Below are 26,114 nucleotides of genomic sequence, written 5' to 3' on the forward strand. Positions count from 1 at the left end.
CTGTAATTGCATTTAAAATAATGCAATTATTTTTTAAATGACTCAGAATATATATACACACACACACACACACACACACACACATATATATAGACAGAGGATGATAAAGCACCTCGTGGTAGCTGAACCAATGCCAGAAACTGCCTACCTTCCGGTTTCATATACATAAGAAAAATAATCTCCTAGGTCAGTTAAGTAATTTATACTTTGCGGTTGAAAGTGTGCTTTACTGATTACTTGGCTGACTTCAGTTCTCTTTCTACATGTAAAGAATTATACCACAAAACTGACATTCTGAAAAGAGCAATGGACTTAAGAGTCCCAGTAACTTACAAAGTCTAGTCATTTATCCAAATCACTTAACTACTTGGACTAGTTACTTATGCAAACATAAAAATCACATTTGTGACTAGTGCATTGTATTGAATACAAAGTGCTACATAAGTATGGGTAGTTTCTAAAACTGTGTGCTTTCCCCACTTTTATAGCTGTGTTTAAAATATTGGCTAGAATTCAAACTTGTAGAAACTCTTTCACACTGGAGTTCTTTTATGTTCATTGTTTGCTTATAAGGAAATCCCTCTGAATCAAAATTTAAACCATTTTCTACATACCTAGTAAAAGGTAGCAAATTACAGTCAAAGCTGTTTTTCCAGTAGCCACGTACCAACGTGAGAGTTGGACCATAAAGAAGGCTGAACACCGAAGAACTGACGCTTTCTCGGTGCTTTAGAACTGTGGTGCCAGAGTCCCTTGGACTGCAAGGAGATCAAACCAGTCAATCCTAAAGGAAATCAACCTTCACTGGAAGAACTGATGCTGAAGCTGAAGCTCTGACACTTTGGCCCCCGGACGCGAAGAGCCAACTCACAGGCAAAGACCCTAACGCTGGGAGAGACTGAAGGCAGAAGGGGGCGACAGAGGATGAGATGGTTGGATGGCATCACCGACTCAATGGGCTTAAGTCTGAGCAAACTCCGGGAGATGGTAGGACAGGGAAGCCTGGCGTATTGCAGTCCATGGAGTCACAAAGAGTTGGACACGACTGAGCAACGACTGAACAACAATTACTCAGAAGCCTTTCTAGGTTAGTACCTATTTCTGGCTTGTTTCAGGAGACATCGACATAACAACAAAAAAATTTAACGTGCCAGGCAGACACGATGCAAAGAGGTTTACATACATTGTGTAATTTTCACAAAAAGGTACTGCGTTTGATGCAATTATTATTTCATCATAAGTAAAATGGGGAAAACAATAGCGCTTACCTCAGAGGGCTGTTGTAAGGATTTTAAGACTGTACATAGCGCATTTAGTACAGTGCCTGACAAAAGGAAGGGCTTAACACACGTTTACCATGTGCTGGTACAATCATTTGCCAGATAAAAACAGAAACGCAAGTGTAAGCAAAAGGATTTTTAACTCAGGTCTGACTCCCCAAGGTTCTGCCTCTTTAAAAAAAAAAAGAAAAAATTATCTCCCTGTACAGGAGGGAGAAATATTAAATCCCCAGGACAGTGGCTGAACCTAAAGCCAGGAAACACACCTAATTTAATTTTGTCCTCGACTGTTCTCACCCACTACCGACGCCTGGCTAAAAGAGCTGCTCGCTAGGTTCTTGAACTAACAAAAGACCAGCTTTCTAACCTGGGTTAACTAGATCTTTCTGAGGTAGAATTTCCTGAGAAATTTCGGAGAGGGTGTCCCCGGCTGCACACCCGAAGAGGCTGTCCAGGTCCTGTTCGGGGAAACGGACTCGTCTCCTCCTTCTCAAAACAATTTTCCGAGGGGCGTCGCCCTCCAAACCACTCGGACTTCAAAGGTCCCCACCTACACCGGCCACAGGCTACGAGAAGCCCCACACATCTACGGAGGCGCCACAGCGTCCTTTTCGCCGCCTCACCTCTCCCCGCCTCCCTCCTCCCGGAAGCAGTCCTGCGCGCGCCGCACTTCCGGGAGAACTACATCTCCCAGAATCCCGCTCAATCGACCCATCTTCCGCTCCAGGTGGGGGCGGAGGTGGAGCTGGTGCCCCGGACGGGGTGGGGCCTCCCGAAAGGGCTCTAGTCCTCTTGAGAAGACTAGGGCCTAAAGGAAATTCTGGGGTTCTCTGGTAAGGTAGGACATCTGTCCCTATTAGGTATAATACTGCCCGCCGCACCCCGAGGGTTCCCTCTGTGTAAAACGCAGATGGTCTAGCCCAGCGGCGGAGCTTGCCGCGGGCCTCCAACGGAGACGCCTGTGGAGCGAAGGGCAGATGGCGCACGCACGCGCAGAGGCTCAGCTTGGTAGTGGGAGCCGCTGAGCCGCGTCTGAGGTGAGTAGGGGCGGGCGGGGCGGGGCGGGGCGGGGCGGGGCGGGGCGGGGCGGGGCGGGGCGGGGCGGGGCGGGGCGGGGCGGGGCGGGGCGGGGCGGGGCGGGTCCAGCATCGGGACTGACCGCTCCCGCGGGACGGCCACCATGGGCACCATCACCGAAGTCCCAGTTAAACCTGAAAGTCCTCGATCCCAACTGTCCAGAAATTGGAGTCCCCGGGAACTCAGTTTTAGCATGTATACATCAAAGTCCTGTTTTCAATGAAACCACTTCGAGCATTTCATTGCCATTACTTTCGTACAAGACTGCCTTCCTCTTCTGTATCGTGCGTTTTAAAAATAATAGTTAACGTGTTGAGGGGGCTCACCCTTTCATCTTGGTTTTTCGACTTGGAGCGAATAGCTCCTTCCTAACAAGCTGCAGAGCTTAAAATCTTTTTTGCACATTTGATTCTATTGAATTTAGTGTCAGACTAGATACATACTTTGGCGTGTGCTCTATTATTTCACATGTCTCCTCGTGAGAAGACTCCTTGGGACGGTAAAGACAATGATACATTCTACTAAAGATGTAATGGTGCCGATGAAATTCATGATCTGCTGGGGATACAGACAATTAAACAAGAGGCTTATTGTGCCCTAACCCTAACCATTTTGCTTCCACCTTGTTATTGGATTTGGTTATGTTGCTTAACCTTCTGGGTCTGCATTTTCTCATAAAACGAAAAGATTGGATTAGATGATCTCTGAGAACTTGCCATCTCTAACATCCTGGGGTTAGTTAGTGAGGAGTAGAATCTAGATCGTATCGCAATATGTTAATATAAGACATCATCAACTTCCATTTTTCTGCTAACATAAATGAATCGTAGCTCTGAGAATTTTAGCAGCAGCATTAGAAAGAACTGCCCTTATTGTATGCGTAATCTCATCCATATTGCTGAAAATAATGAGTTTAGCTGATAATACAACTTTTTTCACCCTATATTTGTTGCTTTATAGATCATTGCTAAGGAAGAACTCTGGGTACCATAAGGAACACAACGTATGTGATGATGGCTCAGATCTTAAGACCTCATCTGAGAAGTGCTTCAGTGATTCCTAATCGAATGAAAATGGGTCCATATCTTGTTGTCATAAGAACTAGAATGATGTCAACTCATAAATCCAAAAGGAATATAAGAGAATATTATGGGCTGCTGAATCTGGATGAAGGCTGTTCTGCAGATGATGTCAGGGAATCTTTTCGTAAGCTTGCCAAGCAATACCATCCAGATGGTGGCTCTAGTACTGCTGATTCTGCAACGTTTATAAGGATTGAAGAAGCTTACAGAAAGGTACTTTCCCACGTGATAGAACAGACAAATGCCAGACAGAGTAAAGTTGAAGACACAGAAGAAGAAGAAGAAAAATTCAAATATAAAACACCCCAACACCGGCATTACTTAAGTTTTGAGGGTATTGGTTTTGGGACTCCGAGTCAACGAGAGAAGCAGTACAGGCAGTTTAGAGCAGACCGTGCAACTGAACAAGTGATGGAATACCAAAAGCAGAAACTGCAAAGCCAGTATTTCACTGACAGTGTCACTGTTAAAGATGTAAGACACAGTAAGGAACGAAAGATAACTCAGGCAATAGAGCGTTTGGTGGAGGATCTCATTCAGGAATCAATGGCAAAAGGAGACTTTGACAATCTCAGTGGGAAAGGAAAACCTCTGAAAAAATTTTCTGGCTGTTCATATATTGATCCTATGACTCACAACCTGAACAGAATATTGATAGATAATGGATACCAACCAGAATGGATCCTAATGCAAAAGGAAATAAAGGATACCATTGATCAACTCAGAGAGGCAATTTTAGCGTCAAGGAAAAAACTTGGGAATCCAATGACATCAGCCGAACAGAAACAGTGGAACCAAGTTTGTGAGCAGTTTCAAGAAGACATCAAAAAGCTAAATAAGCGAATTAATGATTTTAATTTAATTGTTCCCCTCCTGACTAGGCAGAAGGTCCATTTTGACGCACAGAAAGAAATTGCCAGAACCCAGGAAATATACACAACCCTTATAAAAACAAAAGAAATCACAAATAAAAACCCAAATAACACTGATCCGGGAGAAGGAGAGAAAACACCTGGAGTTAAGACAGTTTTCTTTAACTGGATGAATGTGTGGAAATTTATTAAAATATGACCATCTCAATGTTCACAGTACTGCCCCAAATAATTTTCAGTAATATTAACACCACACATAGAGGCTGAGGTTTCTTTCTATAACACAAGAGTCTGAGAACTGTGCACCTCTGTACTTTTCACAAAACGACCCACATCTCCAGTGATGTGTAAGTGAGTGAGAAAACTGTAAGAAACAAACTGAGTCCGAGAAATATTCAACCAGCTTTGTTCTGAAGACATAGCAAGACAAGAGGAAACAATTTAATATTGACACTTGAGTTTATTAAAGCACAAAACTAGTCTAAGACTTTTGGAACATTCTCTATATGGTTGGAAATATTACGACAGGAAATTAGTGTAATGGACTTACAGCACTCTTCTCTTCTTTTTTTTTATAAAGGCCTTCTCTGTGGGTACTGAATAAAGAAACCACCAAACATCTAGGTTGTACTTCGCGCTAACTTCATGAGCCATTGGCAGCAAAGATCCATCAGCCAAGCTAACTGATTTAGCTATTCTAGAAATAGACTCCAATGTCCACTTTAAAGAGTTTATTTTCTGACCTCTCAGAGGTGGGTTCAATGGAAACAAAGTTTCACTTATGGCTTCATTTCTAATCAGAGTCAAAATGTTTTACAGAAGCCTATCTGAAGCCTCTCTTGTATTACACTTCTCAGAGGCTTTTTCAATGAGAGTAATATATCAGTTTACAGTCTTAGGGATCCAATTTCCTGTGTTAGGAACCCTTTAATAAGCAACTACAAGATGTCAGAATTTTGTGCTCACTTGCACCTTTGGCAAATGAGAAGAGATTGACATCCATGAGACTGTGTCCCATCCAGTCTCAGACTGATCTGACTTTTTAAGATCTGTGTAATTGCCTTATTCACGGAATTGGGCAACTAGACTTGTCAAAAGAAGCTGGTCTGTTTCCTTATTTAATTCAGAGTGCTGTACTATGGAAGTGTCTCAGAAGCATGTCACTTGCCCCTCTGATTTTGGAAGAACAAGTGATTTTGTAAAGTGTGTGATAGATAAGTAAAATTACATCTTCAGAAGGAAATTTCAGACCTTGTGCTTAGATGATGGGGCATTAATGGGTATAATATGTGATTATTTTGTTGAATGAGTTATCACTAGCTTCTGCAATGATCTATTACTCTATATACAATCGTGACCGGTGTGAAATAAGAGCTTTATAATAAAAGCTATTGCTCTAAAACACTTTATAAGGTGATGCTTCTGTGAATCTTGTTAAATATTAGATACATGGCACCTAATTACAATACATGATACCTAATTATGGGGCTTCCCTGATAGCTCAGTTGGTAAAGAATCCGCCTGCAATGCAGGAGACCTTGGTTTGATTCCTGGGTCAGGAAGATCCCCTGGAGAAGGGACAGGCTACCCACTCCAGTATTCTGTATAGACCATAGGGTCACAAAGAGATGGACACAAGTGAGTGACTTTCACTTTCACTTACCTAATCACATTACAAGAACATACATAAAGGAAACCGTTTTTATTTTTGGTTTGCTGGGTCTTCATTGCTGCTTGCAGGCTTTCTCTACTTGCGGTGAGCAGGGGCTATTCACTGTGGGGCTCAGGCTTCTCATCGTGGTGACTTCTCGTTGCAGAGCGCGGGCTCTAGGATGCGTGGACTGCAGTAGTTGTGGTGTGTGGGCTCAGTAGTTGCAGCTCATGGGGTCTAGAGCATATGCTCAGTAGTTGTGGTGCATGGGCTTCGTTGCTCCATGGCATGTGGAATCTTCCTGGACCAGAAATCGAACCTATGTCCCCTGCATTGGCAGGTGGATTCTTACCCACTGAACCACCAGGGAAGTCCAAGGAAATCTTTTTTCATATTAGCTAATGAGAAGGTAAGGTTATCAGAAAACTCTAGTAATTCCTAATTTCAGCACAGCACTTTATGTTTGTAAATGTCTATATTAATAAATTTAATCAGTAAACGTAATGATTATTCAGTGGTGCAGTGTTGTCTAAACAACTAACAGTAATAATAAACATGTTTTTGTCTGACCATCTGGATGTTTTTTTATCTTCTTGCTTGATGATGTCAAAACTGACAGACATGGACTCTTCTTGCTAAGAAAGCAAGTTCACTATGTACAAACAGGGTCACTTACTGAAGTAACTTCCAGGCCAGAAAAAAAATGTGGGCCAGTTCATTGGCATTTGTGGAATCAGAATCTGAACTTAGGCTCTGTTTTGATGGAGCATTGACCTTTTTCTGTTGGTTTTTCATCATGTAACTGTCAGCTTTTCAGATGTAGTAGTAATTTATTGAGATCTCTTAACGCATTAATAGGCACATATCAGACTCTTGTCTGATTCCCAGCCTTTTCATGGCTCCTTTCTTCAAACTGTACGACGAAGACCCTGGCCCAGCCCCGCGAGTAGATCACAAGTGCCTTTTGTCTCCATGTCCTTGTTCTGTGTGCCCGAGTTTGGCCTCAGTCAGTAGTCTGGTCCCTCAGGACTATAGTTTTAAGTTCCTTGACAGAATGATTGCATTTTTTTTTTTTTTTTCACTTTGAGTAACTCTGGCCCTTTAATTTGTTAATTTAGTGATAAGCCAGTTACATTTGGTTCTTTGAATAATTGAGGTTAATCAGATTTCTCAGTGTAATGTAAACCGAGCAACAAGTCCACAAAATCTAACACTCCCATGTAGGGTAATAAAGTCTTTGTTGGGTTTGTTTGTTTATTTAATTGAAGTATAGTTGATTTACCAGGTTGTGTCAATTTCTGCTGCACAGCAAAGTGATTCAGTTAAACATATATACGTGCTTTTTAATATTCTTTTCCATTGTGATTTATCCCAGGATGTTGACTGTAGTTCTCTGTGCTATACAGTAGGACCTTGTTGTCCATACCACTGCACTGTCGTTCATTCTCTTCACGGTGCTCCCAGGCTGTAGCCCTACTCTTGGCGGTACCCCTCCCAGAGATGGGAGTCCCCTCTGGCCTTGTCTGTATGACTGGGGCCATACTTCCCTGTTATACTAACTGCCTGGATACCCATCCCTGGGCCTCAGCCACCTTCCAGGACATTTCCAGTACCCCTCAGGCACAACTCCTGCTTATTTGCCTGTTCCCAGAAGTACTGCCTTTCCTGTTTTCAACAAAGTTTTATTAATTCAACTACAGTTACTGAAGTCATACAAGGCAATCCACCATCCCACCATCTGGATTCTCAGAAATCCCAGTGACTGGGGCGAGGTGCTACAAAAGGACCCCTTACCCCCAAAGGTGGATCCCACTGGGCTAACATTAAAGTGCGAGCAGGGCTTCATTCCTCCCGCGGTTCTAGGGAAGAATCCAACTCCTTGCCTTTTCCAGCTTCTAGAGGCTGCCTGTATCCCTGGCTTATAGCCCTTTCTTCTTCTTCAAAGCCAGCAAGGGCAGGTGGAGTCCTTCTCATGTCTCATCACTCTGACTCTTCCTCTTCTGCTTTTTGGGACCTTTGTGGTGACCCTGGGCTTCCTAAGTGGCTCCAGCGGTAAAGAACCTGCCTGCCAATACAGGAGGATGTAAGAGACATGGGTTCAATCCCTGGGTGGGGAAGATCCCCTGGAGAAGGGCATGGCAACCCCCTCCAATATTGTTGCCTGGAGAATCTCATGGACAGAGGAGCCTGGCGGGCTACAGTCCATGGGGTTGCACAGAGTCGGACATGACTGAAGGCACTTGGCACACACTCACGTGGTAACCCTGGGTCCACCCAGTTCACTCAGCATAATCTCCCCCATTTTAAGGTCAGTTTAATATATACACACTAGTGAAAGTGAAGAATCCAACTGTGTGGATCACAGTAAACTGTGGAAAATTCTGAAAGAGATGGGAATACCAGACCACTTGACCTGCCTCTTGAGAAACCTATATGCAGGTCAGGAAGCAACAGTTAGAACTGGACTTGGAACAACAGACTGGTTCCAAATAGGAAAAGGAGTTCGTCAAGGCTGTATATTGTCACCCTGCTTATTTAACTTCTATGCAGAGTACATCATGAGAAACGCTGGGCTGGAAGAAGCACAAGCTGGAATCAAGATTGCTGGGAGAAATATCAATAACCTCACATATGCAGATGACACCATCCTTAATGACAGAAAGTGAAGAGGAACTAAAAAGCCTCTTGATGAAAGTGAAAGAGGAGAGTGAAAAAGTTGGCTTACAGCTCAACATTCAGAAAACAAAGATTATGGCACCCAGTCCCACCACTTCATGGGAAATAGATGGGGAAACAGTGTCAGACTTTATATTTTTGGGCTCCAAAATCACTGCAGATAGTGATTGCAGCCATGAAATTAAAAGACACTTACTCCTTGGAAGGAAAGTTATGACCAACCTAGATAGCATATTCAAAAGCAGAGACATTACTTTGCCAACAAAGGTCCATCTAGTCAAGGCTATGGTTTTCCAGTGGTCATGTATGGATATGAGAGTTGGACTGTGAAGAAAGCTGAGCACTGAAGAATGGATGCTTTTGAACTGTGGTGTTGGAGAAGACTCTTGAGATTCCCTTGGACTGCAAGGAAATCCAACCAGTCCATTCTGAAGGAGATCAGCCCTGGGATTTCTTTGGAAGGAATGATGCTAAAGCTGAAACTCCAGTACTTTGCCCACCTCATGCAAAGAGTTGACTCACTGGAAAAGACCCTGATGCTGGGAGGGATTGGGGGCAGGAGGAGAAGGGGATGACAGAGGATGAGATGGCTGGATGGCATCACCGACTCAATGGACGTGAGACTGAGTGAACTCCGGGAGTTGGTGATGGACAGGGAGGCCTGGCATGCTGCAATTCATGGGGTCGCAAAGAGTCGGACATGACTGAGCGACTAAACTGAACTGAACTCAGTGAAAGTGAAAGTGTCAGTCACTCAATCATGTCCAACTCTTTGCAATCCCATGGACGATCACCCACCAGTCTTCTCTGTCCATGGAATTCTCCAGGCAAGAATACTGCAGTGGGTAGCCATTCCCTTCTCCAGGGGGTCTTCCCAACCTAGGTATCGAACCCAGGCCTCCCCCATAGCAGGCAGATTCTTTCCTGTCTGAGCCACCAGAGAAGCCCATACACACTACTGCATATAAAATAACCAACGAGGACCTTCTGTGTAGCACAGAGAATTCTACTCAATGTTAGGTAATAACCTATATGGGAAAAGAATCTGAAAATAATGGATATTCATATCTGTATAACTGAATCATCGTAAAACAGCACTGTGAAACAACTATACTCCAATATAAAAATTAAAATTGAAAGAAAGTCAGTCAATAGCAACCTTATTCCACTTGCAAATTTAGTTTTCCGTTGCTGTGTAACATAAAATATTCAGAGATTCTGGGGATTAGGACATATGGGGGGGTGTTACCCTGCCACCACAATTGTTGAGTCGCTAAGTTGTGTCTGACTCTCTGTGGCACCATGGACTGCAGCACACCAGGCTTCCCTGTCCTTCACTATCTCCCAGAGTTTGCTCAAACTCATGTCTATTGAGTCAATGATGCTATCTTACCACAATATCCTTTCAAAAATTTATTTTGAAATTTTTGTCTGTGCTGGGTCTTTGTTGTGCCGTGCAGGCCTAGTTGCTACGTGGCATGTGACACCTTAGCTCCCCAACCTGTGTCCTCTGCATTGGAAGGCGAATTCTTAATCACTGGCCCAGCAGGTAAGTCCACTTTGAAAAAAAATCTGTACCTGGTTGACCCTTAAACGACACAGGTTTGAACTGTGCAGGTTGACGTATCTTTTCTAAATTTGTTTATCTACTTTGGTTGCGCTGGGTCTCTGCTGCCGTGTGCGGACTCCGTCTAGCTGTGGCCAGGCAGGGGCGGTTCTCTGGTTGCAGTGTGCGGGCTTCTCACTGCAGTGGCTTCTCTCGTGGAGCGCAGGCTTGAGTTTCACGGGCTTCAGTAGTTGCAGCACAGGGGTTCAGTAGTTGTGGCTCACAGGCTTAGTTGCTCTATGGCATGTGGGACCTTCCTGGATCAGGGTTTGAAACGGTGTCTCCTGCATTGCCAGGTGGATTCTTTACCACTGAGCCACCAGGGAAGCCCTGTGTAGGTTCATTTCTATCTGTTTTAGGTTTTTTCCCCAATAAATGTGTACTACAGTACTGCACTAGCCAAGTTGGTTGAGACTGGCATGTGGAACCAGGATATGGAGGGCCAGCTATAAAGGTATGCTTGGATTTTTGACTGCAGTGAGTCAGCACCCCAACCCCTGAGTTATTGAAGGGTCAACTGTATATGATTTATAGACACACACTGTATCTCCATTGCTTTCTCAAAAATACATGGATTATCTTCGTCTTCACCTGCCTTTTAATGTATCTTCAACATTTTTCCAAATCAACACATATAGTTCTATCTCATCATGAGATTGCTGCATGCTCTCATGGAAAGCAGAACTAATCAATACTGAGCAAAGGAAATAAATAGCAGTGCAAGGTGACACAAAGACAGACCACAAGGCATTGAGAGGGCAAATGCAAGCTGAAGTTATCACAAAGCAGGCACGAGATACGGTGTAACAACAAGTCATAAGCTATGAGCGACAGAGAAGGCAACAGAAGCTCATGCTTGTTGAACACCTTCCTTGCGTTAACTCACTTAATCTTCACAACAGTCCTACAACATAGGTACTATTATTAACTTTTTTGAGAGATGGAGAAACTAAGGCACAGATTAAATAACCTGGCACACAGCCAGAAAGTGGCGGAGCTGGGGATTTGAATCCAGACTGACTAGAGTTGGTCTGATTCCACACCCCTGTTCTTACCCACACACCGAGCTCTGGGGTTGGTAGGGAGGAGATGGAGCAGATCACATTACTGAGTGAAAATTCTAACATTTAGTTATTTAGGTTGTACCAGGTCTTAGTGGCAACATGTGGGAATCTAGTTCCCTGACCAGGGATTGAACTCAGGCCCTCTGCATTGGGAGTGTGGAGTCTTAGCCACTGGACCACCAGGGAAGTCCCTGAGAGAAGATTCTAGAACTCCATACACTGAGGTTCCCAGGAGCCACCTTGGATTCAATGGGGTTTTTGTTTGTTTGCTTAAATTTTTGTTTGAGTACAGTTGCTTTACAATGTGTTAGTTTCTGCTGTACAGCAAAGTGAATCAGCTATACATGGACATAAATCAACTCTTTTATTTAGCCAAATATATAAATATTTGACTGTACTGGGTGTTCTTGCAGCATACGTGATCTTTAGTTGCAGCATGTGGGATCTAGTTCCCTGACCAGGGATCGAACCCTGACCCCCTGCACTGGGAGTTCAGAGCCTTAGCCATTGGACCACCGGAGAAGTCCCATATATCAACTCTTTTTTAGCTTCTTTCTTCATATGTGTGTGTGTGTTTGTGTGTGTGTGTGTTTGTGTGTGTGTGTGTGTGAGTCGCTCAGTTGTGTCCAACTCTTTGCGACCCCATGGACTGTAGCCTGCCAGGCTCCTCTGTCCATGGGATTCTCCAGGCAAGGGTACTGGAGTGAGTTGCCATTTCTTTCTCCATATAGGTCAATACTACATATATATTGAGTAGAGTTCCCTGGCTATACAGTAGGTAGGATTCAGTGTGCTTTATAGCTGGATTATTCTTCTTCTTGAGGTCCCTGCCTCCCTGACTGCCTGTAATACCAGTGAGCAAGAGGAAATGTGATGTAGGGGAGACGAAATGAATGAGCTTCAGAGTTCGAGAGACTTGAATTCAGATCCAGGATTTTCCACTCGCCAGCTATGAGACCTTCCTAGGCATCTATCTGTCTTCTCTTATCAAATGAATATCATCAGACTCAACTTGCAGGATAGTTGTAAGCCTTTGAGATGATGAACATGAAATGCTGGATGTTGGAGGGGGACAGGCGTGTGAGCGTGCCTACGTGCTCAGTTGTGTCTGACTCTTTGAGACCCCATGGGATGTAGCCCGCCAGGCTCCTTTGTCCATGGGGTTTCCCAGGCAAGAATACTGGAGTGGGTTGCCATTTCCTTCGCCAGGGGATCTTCTGCACAGGTATTCGACCCTGTTTCTTGCAGGGAGTAAATCAGTGGTTCTCCGCAGATTTGCTGCTGCTACTGCTGCTAAGTCGCTTCAGTCGTGTCCGACTCTGTGCGGCCCCATAGACGGCAGCCCACTAGGCTCCTCTGTCCCTGGGATTCTCCAGGCAAGAATTACTCAGCTGTAAATCAGTGGTTTTCCGCAGAGGCATTACTGCCCCCCCACAGGACATTATGGAAAGTTGGGGGAGAATCTTTAGTCAACAAGATGCGAGGCACTACTTGGACAGCAAGGAGATCCAACCAGTCCATCCTAAAGGAAGTCAGTCTTGAATATTCATTTGAAGGACTGATGCTGAAGCTGAAACTTCCAATACTTTGTCCACCTGATTTGACGAACTGACTCATTTGAAAAGATCCTGATGCTGGGAAAGATTGAAGGCAGGAGGAGATGGGGACGACAGAGGATGAGATGGTTGGATGGCATCACCGACTCAATGGACATGAGTTTGAGTAAACTCTGGGGGTTGGTGATGGACAGGGAGGCCTGGCGTGCTGTTCATGGGGTTGCAAAGAGTCGGACACGACTGAGCAACTGAACTGAACTGAACTGAACAGGCAGCCCATTTGGACCAGTATGTCACGCTATGTGTATTTATGTGTGTGTGCTCAGTCACTCAGTCATGTCCGACTCTGCGATGCCATGCACTGTGGCCTGCCAAGCTCCTGTGTCCATGGGATTTTTCAGGCAAGAATACTGGAATGGGTTGCCATGTTCTTCTCCAGGGGATCTTCCTCTCACCCAGGGATCAAACCTGAATCCCCTGCATTGGCAGGTGGATTCTTTACATGACTCAGCTGGTAAAGAATCCGCGTGCAATGCAGGAGACCTGGGTTTGATTCCCTGGATTGGGAAGATCCCCTGGAGAAGGTAATGGCTACCCATTCTAGTATTCTGGTCTGGGGAATTCCATGGAGTATGCAGTCCTTGGGGTTGCAAAGAGTCGGACATGACTGAGCAACTTTCACTTTCACCTGGGAAGCCCAGTTTGTCATGTTGGCTGGCTGGATTGGTAAGTCCATGCAACCCTAGTTGCTAAGTATTTTAAACATCATTCCTGACCACAGGCACTTAAGAGATGGGGCCAGGGACACCAGGTGTTTCACAGTGTATGGGGTACTTGACCAAAATGAGGAATTGTTCCTTGTCCCGCTCAGCATTCAAACATCCCACCAGACATTCATGTGGGTGAATACTCGCTTATAGTCATTGAAGCCTAAAATGGGATTATATTTTACATATAAATATGCCAATTTTGCATGATTTTAAATACACTTATCTTTTCCCCCCATAAAAGCAACTACTGTGAAAATTGTACTTCATTTTCTTGGGAACTCACCAAGAATTGTACTTCATTTTAGAAAAATGTTACCAATGGCACCATGGCCTGTGGCATTTGACTTGCCAATACTATGTGTCTGTTGGAGTTTGCATTTGTAGTGCTAAAGACAAATGTATACCAGAAATCAGACACCTCCCTGATTTTTGGTTTAAAAAATTTATTATTATTATTATTATTTTTTGAGATCCCTTTTAATTTAGAAGTAAATGGCACCCCACTCCAGTACTCTTGCCTGGAAAATCACATGGATGGAGAAGCCTGGTAGGCTGCAGTCCATGGGGTCGCTGAGAGTCGGACACGACTGAGCGACTTCACTTTCACTTTTCACTTTCATGCACTGGAGAAGGAAATGGCAACCCACTCCAGTGTTCTTGCCTGGAGAATCCCAGGGACGGGGAGCCTGGTGGGCTGCCAGACGTCTATGGGGTCGCACAGAGTCGGACATGACTGAAGCGACTTAGCAGCAGCAGCAGCAAATGTTATTTTAGTAATAATTAATCCAAAATTAAATTAATGGAGATCAAAAAAAAAATTAATGGAGATCACAGCCAGCATCCAAGACGACCCCTAAAGATCCCCACTTTCTGATATTCACATTTTTTGGTGTGCGTAGCATTCTCCCACAATCGGCTTCCCAAGTGGTGTTAGTGGTAAAGAACCTGCCTGCCATCGCAGGAAGTGTAAGAGATGGAGGGTCGGTCGTCCCTTGAGTTGGGAAGATCAACTGGAGGAGGGCATGGCAATGCACTATAGTATTCTTGTCTGGAGAATCCCATGGATAGAGGAGCCTGGCAGGCTACAGTCCATGGGATTGCAAAGAACCAGACACAACTGAAACAACTTAGCCCACACTCACTCCCACAACGGCGCAAACGTCATGGTATGCTCTGTGTGACCAACAGAATAGAGCAAACGTGCTGCTATGTCTCTTCTGAGGCCAGAGGCTTCCTGCTGTCTCTCTCAGATCAGTCACTCTGAGTGAAGCCAGTTGCCATGTCTTGAGGCAGCCTTGTGGAGAGGGCGCCCGTATCCAGGCACCCGTATCCAGGAATCAAGGCCACCAGCCACCAGCCATGTGAGTGAGCTTTATGGGAAGCAGAGCCTTAGGCGAGTATTCAGTATTTGCAGCCCCAGCTGACAGTTTGATTATAATCTCGTGAGGAATCCTGAGCCAGAAACAAGTCAGCTAAGCTTGTCTCAGATTCCTGAGTCTTAAAATTGTACAAGATAATAAATAAATAAATGTTTTAAGTTGCTAAGTTTTAAGATAATCTGCTGTATAGCAGTAGATAACTAATAGAGAAGACATACATGAAACTCAGTAGTCTCATTCATCAATAAGCATTGTTTTAAAAACATTTTGTATGTGCTATCCTCCCAGTATAATTAAAGTCAATCTATATTATAAAAATTGGAGAGGAAAATGGCAACCCACTCCTGTATTCTTGCCTGGAGAATCCCATGGACAGAAGAGCCTGGCAGGCTACATGGGGTCCAGGCTACAGTCCATGGGGTCGCAAAGAGTCAGACGTGACTGAGTGACTAAACAACAAATATTATAAAAATTACATGTTGAAATGATTTATTAATTTTGACATCACTCTGGTCTTATACTGTTCCCAGAGGCCTTTTATCTTTTTTTTTTTTTTAATATTTATTTATTTGGCTGCACTGGGTCTTAGTTGAGGCATGCTGAATCTAGTTCCCTGACCAGGATTGAATTCTGGGCTCCCTGCACTGGGAGCATGGAGTCCAAGTCACTGGACCACATAGGAAGTCCCCTACCTAACTTCTTTATGACTTCTTATACTTTTATACTACTGTATGTTTTTCTGACTCATTCTTTGTTCCGTAAAGCATTGAAGAATTTGTCTCCATATCAGTATTTTAAACACTGGTGTCTGAATATATCCCTGACATAGAGTACTTGGACTATTTCATCACCACCTCTTCCTGTATAGGTGATTATTTTAACATGGCTCATAAAAAAGCATGACTCATTTGTGAGAGTATCATACTTCTCATTACCTCCATTTTTTAAAAATCGGAGTATAATTGTTTTACAATGCTGTGTTAGTTTCTGCTGTACAACAACATGAATCATATGTGTATGTATATGTATATCCCTTCCCTTATGAGGCTCCTTCCTATCTCACTGCCATATCTCTATTTAAACTGAGATCATATCCTCTTTTTTCTGTTCTAAAACTAGTTTTTTTTCTTTTTACTATGCTGAAAAGCCAGTTTGACATTGTTTTTTCTGTTATTTGTAACTGAAAGAAAACCAGCTGATAAATGTATCCAGTGTCATCAGAGTCTACACTTTAGAAAGAAATGTTTCCTCTTCTGCTTGAATCAAATGATGGCCAAGTTTTGGTATCCTGTTTCCACTCTAAAAGACCATCTTTTCACCTACAACAAAACACCGGTACCATGCTTCATGTTGGTACTGATCCTCTCATTGTTGTAGGCAGTAAATGTTTCAGTTTTGTAGAAAACAAAAACCAAAAGGGCTGTCTTTTACTCAGATGACTGACACTGCATATCCATCCTTTCAGAAGAGGGTCACTTGAGGTCCATAGGAATTTGATCCGAATTCTAAGTCCAAATACAACCGTTCTAACGGACTTACTAACATGAAGTCTTTCTGTTTCACAACCCAATAAGCTTATGGTGAAAGACAATATATATAGAGAGAGTTCTTTTTGTTTAGTTGCTCAGTCATGTCTGACTGTGTGAGCCCATGGACTGTAGCCTACCAGGCTCCTCTGTCCATGGGGATCACCAGGCAAGAACACTGGAGTGGGTTGCCATTTCCTTCTCCAGGGGATCTTCCCAGCCCAGGGATAGAACCCGTGTGTCCTGTAAGTCTCTTGCATTGCAGGTGCATTCTTGACCGCTGGGCCGCTGGGTAAGTCCCACTGTGTGTGTGTATATTTTATATTTACTTATTTCCTGTGTCAGGTCTTAGTTGCGGCATGTGGGATGTTCTGTTATGGCACACAGACTCTAATTGCAGCATGCAGGCTTAGTTGATCCGAGGCACATGAGAGCCTAGTTCCCCAACCACGGGTCAAACCTGGGCCCCCTGCATTGGGAGCTTGGAGTCTTAGGCACTAGACGACCAGGGAAGTCCCAGAAAGGCAATAGTTTTAGAAGTCCACTATGTTTTACACAACCTAGCTCCTGCAGTACTCTTTGGTGTATATTTCTAAAAGATGGGAAATGAACGCCATCCGTCAGAGTAAATTCATGAAGCAGCCTCAAGAAGAACAAACGAGAACCCACGGGACCTGGTGTGAAGAACAATCTAGATCGCTTCTTTCTCTTAGTAGGCTTGAACCACCTGGACTAGATTCTACCTGTCTAGGTTTAGGTGGAGTAGGCCCTTTAGAACTCGTCCTGGCCCAAACTTGAAAATGGTTCTGAAGTCACAAAGACTCCAGAATCTAGGAAGGTAATAGGAATTTAAGAAAACATATGCTTAGGTAGTTACAGAATTGAATACCGCCTGATCAGGGCATGTGTGGAGATTTTTTTAAAGCTGATTTGCAACTTTTTGTTTTTCAGTCGTTCAGTGGTGTCTGACTCTTTGTGACCCCAGGCACTGCAGCAAGCCAGCCTTCCCTGTCCTTCACTATCTCCTGGAGTTTGCTCAAACTCATGCAACTTTACTAAAGATTTAAATCAGTACATTTGAAATGCAACTCTGAAATGTTGACATTAGTAATTTAACCCCAATAGCTTTCAAATGCCTATATTTTTTGAAAGCTCTATACATGTTTGACTCTCTGTGAAGTAAAAGCTTACAGGATGATAGAGAAACAAGCTGCATTAGTGTGAGTCCCCTCTCATGTCTGGGAAGGCAGCTCAAAGCATGTGCATCTTAATGGTAGGTCAACAGTAACATCTTCATAGATATGTGTTTTGCTCATAGATATTCCTCCGTAATCAAGTTTAAAAATCTCGGGAAATTTTTTTTTTTTTTAAACATTTATTTATTTGGCTGCTCTGGGTCTTAGTTGCAGCATGCAGGATCTTTAGTGGTGACATGTGGGATCCAGTTCCCCAACTAGAGATCAAATTTGTGCTCCCTGCATTGGAAGCACAGAGTCTTAGCCAATAGACCACTAAGTAAGTCCCTCAGGGAATCTCACAATACTTAGTACTTTCAACAGTGATGAGATTTGAGACCATGATAGAAGCTTTGACTTGTCCCCCAATATCTCTTCATCCTTTTTCCTCAGTACTGAAACTGCATGTTCCAGCTTCCCCTGTAGTTTAGTGTAGCTAGGTGACTACGCTTTTGTCAGCAGGATGAAAGCAGAAATGGTATATATAAACGTTGGGAAAGTTTCTTAAAGAGAATACATGTTCCCTTTGTCCTCTCATCTGCTGGTAGGAATGTAAGCATAATGGCTAGAGCTCCAGCAGCTCTCTTAGACCATGAGGTGACATTGGGAATGGAGGCTGGTATCTTTCAAATGCCCATGTACTTGATAGCATAAATAAATACATGGGTGACTTTCTTGGCTGGAATAAGGAGGCTCCATCTGTCCCCATAAAGTACCAGAGCAGCTCTAGACTAACTTTGGACTTCTTAAACATGAGAGGGAAATACCAATTTTTGTTTCAGATCAGATCAGATCAGTCGCTCAGTTGTGTCTGACTCTTTGCGACCCCATGAATCGCAGCACGCCAGGCCTCCCTGTCCATCACCAACTCCCGGAGTTCACTCAGACTCACGTCCATCGAGTCAGTGATGCCATCCAGCCATCTCATCCTCTGTCATCCCCCTTCTCCTCCTGCCCCCAATCCCTCCCAGCAGTCAACTCTTCGCATGAGGTGGCCAAAGTACTGGAGTTTCAGCTTTAGCATCATTCCTTCCAAAGAAATCCCAGGGCTGATCTCCTTCAGAATGGACTGGTTGGATCTCCTTGCAGTCCAAGGGACTCTCAAGAGTCTTCTCCAACACCACAGTTCAAAAGCATCAATTCTTCGGCGCTCAGCCTTCTTCACAGTCCAACTCTCACATCCATACATGACCACAGGAAAAACCATAGCCTTGACTAGACGAACCTTTGTTGGCAAAGTAATGTCTCTGCTTTTGAATATACTGTCTAGGTTGGTCATAACTTTCCTTCCAAGGAGTAAGCGTCTTTTAATTTCATGGCTGCAGTCACCATCTGCAGTGATTTTGGAGCCCAGAAAAATAAAGTCTGACACTGTTTCCACTGTTTCCCCATCCATTTCCCATGAAGTGGTGGGACCGGATGCCATGATCTTCGTCTTCTGAATGTTGAGCTTTAAGCCAACTTTTTCACTCTCTACTTTCACTTTCATCAAGAGGCTTTTGAGTTCCTCTTCACTTTCTGCCATAAGGGTGGTGTCATCTGCATATGTGAAGTTATTGATATTTCTCCCGGCAATCTTGATTCCAGCTTGTGCTTCTTCCAGCCCAGCGTTTCTCATGATGTACTCTGCATATAAGGTAAATAAACAGGGTGACAATATACAGCCTTGACGAACTCCTTTTCCTATTTGGAACCAGTCTGTTGTTCCATATCCAGTTCTAACTGTTGCTTCCTGACCTGCATACAAATTTCTCAAGAGGCAGATCAGGTGGTCTGGTATTCCCATCTCTTTCAGGATTTTCCACAGTTTATTGTGATCCACACAGTCAAAGGCTTTGGCATAGTCAATAAAGCAGAAATAGATGTTTTTCTGGAACTCTCTTGCTTTTTCCATGATCCAGCGGATGTTGGCAATTTGATCTCTGGTTCCTCTGCCTTTTCTAAAACCAGCTTGAACATCAGGAAGTTCATGGTTCACATATTGCTGAAGCCTGGCTTGGAGAATTTTGAGCATTACTTTACTAGCGTGTGAGATGAGTGCAATTGTGTGGTAGTTTTGTTTAAGCTAGTGTTATTTTGTGGTTGTTTCCCCCTGCTTCTTGCAGCCAAATCTGATCCTAATACAATAATCAAAAAAGAAGCAAGACTTAAAAACAGTATTATTTGGCCATACTTGACGGTTTGTGGGATCTTAGTTCCCCAGCTAGGGATGGAACTCAGGCTGGCAATGAAAGCACTAAACCCTAACCACGGGACTGCTGGGGAATTCCCTACAAACTTGTTTTTAAAAGTCTACTTTCATAGATCAGCAATTCAACTAGTTTTAAGGTTGCACATATTGTATTGTATATTCTGTAGGAAATTTAGAGGGACAGAGGTTGCAAAATCTGTTGAAATTACACTGAAAATTCAAGATGTAACATCTTTAAAGGAGACAGGAAGAGACCTGACTGTAAGAAAAAGAAAAATCTGGATGCCCGGTTAAAGCATCAGGATAGAATCAGAAGACTAGTCAGTTGTTTTGGTAACCATGGGTAACAGTACTCGTTGGTAGCCTCGGACAATTAACTTCACCTTTCTAGGCTTCCATTTCTGAGTGGTTGTTGTTGTTCAGTGGCTAAGTCATGTCCGACTCTTTGCGACCCCATGGACTGCATGCAGCACGTGTGCTTCCCTGTCCTTCACTATCTCCCGGAGTTTGCTCAGACTCATGTCCATTGAGCCGGTGATGCCATCCAACCATCTCATCCTCTGTCGTCCCCATTTCCTCCTGCCTTCAATCTTTCCCAGCATCAGGGTCTTTTCCAATGAGTCGACTCTTCGCATCAGGCGGCCAAAGCATTGGAGCTTCAGCTTCAGCAACAGTCCTTCCAAAGAAAATTCAGGGTTGATTTTCTTTAGGATGGACTGGTTGGATCTCTTTGCAGTCCAAGGGACTCTCAAGAGTCTTCTCCAACACCACGGGTTCAAAAGCATCATTTCTGAGTGGTGGGGATTAGAAAAGGACATCTCTACAGGCCGCAGTTTCCAGAGAATCCTTCAGGACCACGTGCCCTACACTTGGCCAACGCCGAAGGGCCTATAGGCAAAGAGAGCCCCTGCCCCCGGGTCCCGGGATACCCTCTGCACGCGATCTCACGGATGCTACAATTGGAAGTTCCTGAGCAGAGACGCAGCGGGGTTGCCACCCAGAAGCAGACCTCGGGACCGGTCTTGTCTACGCATCCGCGAATCAGAGGACTCGGACCCTGGCGGGCGGCGCCCTAGCTCAGACCCCTGGCGTCAGGACCCACCCCCGGAGCCCAGCCCCCGAGCCCCGCCCCGCCCCGGCCGGCCACTTGCTGCGCGCAGATTGGCTGCCGCGGTGAGCACGGCGCCGCGCCCCGCCCTGCCGGCGCCCTCAGCCTAGCGCCGGTCGAGCGCTCCCCTCCCGGGGCTGAGGTGGCGCGGAAGACGCCGGCTCGGCCGCGGCGTGGCCGCCTCCGCCTCTGCGTGTGAGCCCAGGGGGTCGGCGTGGGCGTCGGGGAAGCCGGGTGAGTGCTGGCGGCCCGTTTCGGGGGCGCGCGAGGGGACCAGCGCCCGCCTCCGAGGCGCAGGGAGGCACCCTTGGCCCGCCCGGGGCCTCCCCGGTGCGCGGCGCCGCCGCCGGGCGTATCGGGGTCCGTGGGGCGTCGGGGCGACGCCGCCCCCTTCCTCACCAGCCCGCTCCGGCGACCGTGGCCGGCGCTCGGGGGTCGGGGTCGGGGAGAGCCGCGATCTCTCGTCGTCGGGTTGGTTGCCCTGAAAGGTTTCCATCTCGGAACTGTCGGCTTTCCGGCGTTGCGGGGAAGGGGAAAGAGGTGCGCCGGCGCGGGGCCCCGGGCCCCTCAGGGGCTTCTTCGCCCCTCTTCGCGTTGGCTCTGAACCCTTCCTTGCTGAGAATGTGGTCCGTGTTGAGTGGACTTTTCCGACTCTGTACAGAGGTGTGGCGTGGAGATGGAGGAGGATGGACATTCTTTGGAGGATTGATCGTACAGGGTTGGGTGTCCTTTGAGAAACAGAGCAGCTCGTGTCGCAAAGGTAGTTGCACTGGGGACGGCCGTTCTCGTTTTTAAGCAATAAATTGACTCTCCAGTTAATCATGGGAAGGTGCTTAACTTGAAAGGTAAGTACGTGACCTAAAGCCAAAGCGCTGATGATGAGAGGCACTGTCCTCGCTCCCGCCCCGTTGCTGACGCTGTGTGTGTGTGTGTGTGTGTGTGTGTGTGTGTGTGTGTGTGTGTGTGTGTGTGTGTGTGTGTGTGTGTGTGTGTGTGTGTGTGTGTGTGTGTGTGTGTGTGTGTGTGTGTGTGTGTGTGTGTGTGTGTTGGGCAAGGATTCAAGCCTCCGATTGGAGTGAATGTGTCGTCAGTCTTGTGCCTCTCAAAGACCTTGATTTCTCTTCGCAGTGTGCCACCTCTTCTCTCAAACTCCTCACCTACCCGCACTGTAACACCCCTTAGCTTCACAATTCCCAAGCCCCGGACTCTCAGGCTTGTCACACTTCTTTTCCATCATCTTCAGACACTTGGTCATCTCTTTTTGCAAACATAGTTTTCAGACGTAGAACAAACATTAGACTTTTTTTTTTTTAACCGATAATACTGTTGCAAGCCTCTTTGTCCTTAAAAAGAAAACCCGGAGTTATCTTGAGTATCGGTGAGGCAGGAAAGGCTGGTTTAATGAGAGCAGGGGGAGGGCGCAGTGTTCCTCTTCCGGAGACGCGCTTTCCCCACCTCCATCCTCCTCCGCCCACTAGGATTAGGGCAGCCCTAACTGGCTGGTCATTTCTGAATTCACTTCTGGACTCCAGGGTGAAGAATTTATCTTATTTTATCATTATCAACTCCTTTAAACGATTACCGTAATACATTCAGGTTGTGAACTTTTTTTTTTTTAACATTACAGAAGAACATCAAGTGAAAAATTGAAACCAGGGAATTTCCTGGCAGTCCAGTGGTTAGAGCTCTGCGCTTCCCCTGCAGGGAGCAGGGATTCTCTTCCTGGTCTAAGAGCTAAGATCTCAAGTGCCAAAAAAAAAAAAAGAAAGAAAAGAAAAGAAAAGAAAAAGAAACAGCACAGAAGTGTATCAAGTAAAAGGTTAGCATAAATTAGAACTCCTTGTTTCTTTACTTTGCACCCTCAATTCCAGTCCCTAGGAGGTGATGTGCTGTGTTAAGTCACCTCAGTCTTGTCCAACTCTTTGTGAGCCAATGGACCATAGCCCACAGGCTCCTCTGTCCCTGGGATTCTCCAGGAAGGAATACTGGAGTGGGTTGCTCTGCCCTCCTCCAGGGGATCTTCCCAACCCAGGGATCGAACCTGCAACTCTTACATCTCGTCCATTGGCAGGCAGGTTCTTTGCCAGTGGTGCTACCTGGGAAGCCCCAGGAGGGGATAGTACCATGATACTGTTGGGCAACCTACTTAATATAAGGACAGAATCATATCATTGTGGATATGCCTCATTTTAAAAATGCTGTAAAGCACGCCACTGTCTAGAAGTACTTTAATATATTTTATTGGCCCCTTATTGGTGGATGTTTTGGTTGTTTCTGAGTTTTAGCCATTAAAAGATTTACTATGTGAATATCTTTGAAAATTGTAGGATAAGTCTCAGATAGTTTAAACGGATTATTGTATTTTAGAGTATAATTTTCATGCTCTTTTCACGTGGAATCTTTTTGTAATTTGAAGGACTTTACAATTTAAAGACAGTAGCTAGGCAAAACTAATACAATATTGTAAAGTTTAAAAATAAAATAAAATTTAAAAAAAAGAAAAAAAAAGAAAGACAGTAGCTAATTTGTTTGATTTAAATGCATTTCTTAGTATCTGTGTGTCTTTTAGTATTTAGAGACTGGATCAAAAAATTTGTTGAGTACCGAGTTAGATAATGGTGAATTTTTTAACCTGGTTGCCACATAGTGGTGTTGACTTTAAGGTTATATTGACTCACTTGATTGGCTTAGTAGGAATGAATAGAGGGCCCTGAGGAAGGGAAAATGTGAACAGGTATGTTGTGTAGTACCCTCCTGTGGTAATCCCCCTGGAATATACAGCAGTAACTGGAATTCTTGTTCTCTTTTGAAATAACTTCCTTTTGTTGTAAAAGGTATCTCGGGTATGGAGAATGTTGTGGGGAATAAATACTGTTGCAGTGATCAGCACTGTATCTACAACCACATTAAGAAAGGAGACATTTACATCTTTCTTCCAGAGGGAGCCTCTGTCGTGCTAGAAGTTAATTTTTCTCTTGCTTTATCAAATAAGCATTACACACAAATCCATAAATATACACATATATGTATATGTACACACATGTAAATGTTTACATGTTTTAAACAGTATATTTAGTTTTGAGTGAATAGTGTTAAAAACATATTACATACAAATAGCATGTTTCAAAGTTTTATTTTACTGTTACTGAGAGTGCTGCCAAGAATAGGTTTTTTAAGAGCACTTAAGAAACAGATATCTATGTAGTCCCTAGAGAAAGGACTGTCTCAATAAAAGTGCTGAGTTGGATATAATTGGTTAATGTTCCAGAGGGCAACAAAATCGTAATACCTTTGTGATGAATCATTTCTACAAGGCTATAATGATCATACCTTATTAATTTTTGCAGTTAAGCACAAACCTTATAGGATGATAAACTGTGTCTTTATTAACAGTGGATTGTTCATTAAATAAACTGAGATAAGGAAATTATTTCCCCAAGAGCCCAGATGAGGTCCTAACAGGCTTATTAAAAAAAATGCTAGTGCTTTCTCCCTTTGAGATTAAAATTTTGTTTCGTAATTGCGAGCACAATGCTGACCATGTAAGGAAAGGACAGGATTTATTGTCACTTTGAGATGAACGCTTCCAGGAAAAATGAGGGAGACAGAACAGCTTCAGCTTCCTTGACTTTTCCCCACAGGAGCCCTTTCTGAAGGGGTCAGTGGACAGTGTTCTGGGTGAGTCTTGGGAGACGTTTACTACGGTCTCAGGGGATCTGGGAGGCTTTAATGTGAAGCGAACACTGGAAGGACAGCAGAGATATGGTCAGAGGGCGTGGCCGGCTCTCTGTGGCCTCCCTGCAGTTACCAGGGTAGGTCAAAGCAGAACCTTCTGTCAGGGAAGTGCGTGTCCTTTGCTGATGCTGGCTGCAGGACTCCGAAAGAGAACAGGAACTGCCTCAGTGTATGATCATGATCCAGCCAAGCCCAGCTGAGGACGGATTAGTAGGAGTCTGGGCCAGGTTCACGGCATTCAGTCCTCAAGTGAAAAAGCTGGCGGAGCAGTGGGACCTCGCTTCATTCCAGCAGGTTGTCCAAGTCTGGGGGCCCTGCGGGGCTCTCGTCAGCTCTCCTGTGTGGGGATCTTTCCTGTATTCTCTTTTGTTGCTTTTCACTCACTCTGATGGCACTCAGACAGCAGTAGTCTCCTGACAAGGAAAATTATGATTCCTGATCCTTTGTGAACCTTTTTTTGTTGTTTGTTTGTGTTTTAATTTCCGCAGACTGTTCTCTGCTTTGACTTCAGTGATTTGGCGGCTTCCCTAATTGCTCCGTGGGTAAAGAATCTGCCTGCAATGCAGGAGATGCAGGTTCGATCCCTGTGTCAGGAAGATCCCCTGGAGAAGGAAGTGGCAACCCCCTCTAGTACTCTTGCTTGGAAAATTCCATGGACAGAGGAGCCTGGAGGTCTACAGTCCATGGGATCTCAAAGAGTCAGACATAACTAAGCACGCACACACACACATTTTCTGCTTTGACTTCAATGATTTGAAATTTAAAATAGTCTGTCTTAGTGTGGGTCTATTTTCATCCATTATTTTGAGTATCTGATGGGCCCTTTAAATCAGAAAATACAGTTCTTCCTATTCTGGAGAAGTTTTCCTGAATATTTTGTTATTTTTCTCCCTCATGTTTTCTCTGTAGTTCCTCCTGAAACACCTGTTACTTGGATGTGAGCCTTGTAAAGGTCTTCTCATTTTCTTACCTGTTTTCTTCTGTTTTCCATCTACTTACGGCTAGATTTTCTTAACTTTTACTTCCCAAACTTTATATTTGGATTTAAGAAAACCCCATGGTTATACTTTTAATATTCAAAGGCTATTTTTTAGTCTCTGAGTGTTCCTTACGATAACATGCTGTTCTTGCTTTAAGATGCAGTATGTTCTCTTGTTTCTGAGGTTGTAATGATTTTAAGTTTCCCTTCTCTGCGTAGCTTTCCAGACTCTTGTCTGGAAGGGATCTAGCTTCAGTCTCCTGCACTAGAACAGAGGAATGGCAAACTTCTGTCCAGTTTTCAGGATGATGCCTGAGTCTGCCATTG

At 44.5% G+C, this 26,114-nt stretch overlaps 2 protein-coding genes across 2 annotated transcripts in view; both read left to right on the top strand.

Moving 5' to 3' along the window:
- The first annotated feature begins 2,018 nt into the window (after positions 1-2,018).
- Positions 2,019-6,531, top strand: DNAJC28 (DnaJ heat shock protein family (Hsp40) member C28). The gene is made up of 2 exons (XM_027518467.1): positions 2,019-2,317; positions 3,318-6,531. The coding sequence occupies exon 2, from the start codon at positions 3,368-3,370 to the stop codon at positions 4,508-4,510; it is 1,143 nt and encodes a 380-aa protein (XP_027374268.1). The 5' UTR covers positions 2,019-2,317; positions 3,318-3,367; the 3' UTR covers positions 4,511-6,531.
- Positions 6,532-21,169: 14,638 nt separating this feature from the next.
- Positions 21,170-26,114, top strand: part of TMEM50B (transmembrane protein 50B) — a 36,929-nt gene continuing 31,984 nt past the window's right edge. The window contains exon 1 of the mRNA XM_027519666.1: positions 21,170-21,307. The gene's annotated coding sequence lies outside the window, so the exon portion shown is untranslated. The remainder of the gene's footprint in view (positions 21,308-26,114) is intronic.

The sequence above is a fragment of the Bos indicus x Bos taurus genome, chromosome 1 (genome assembly GCF_003369695.1).
Source record: "Bos indicus x Bos taurus breed Angus x Brahman F1 hybrid chromosome 1, Bos_hybrid_MaternalHap_v2.0, whole genome shotgun sequence".
NCBI classification, from domain to species: Eukaryota; Metazoa; Chordata; class Mammalia; order Artiodactyla; family Bovidae; genus Bos; species Bos indicus x Bos taurus.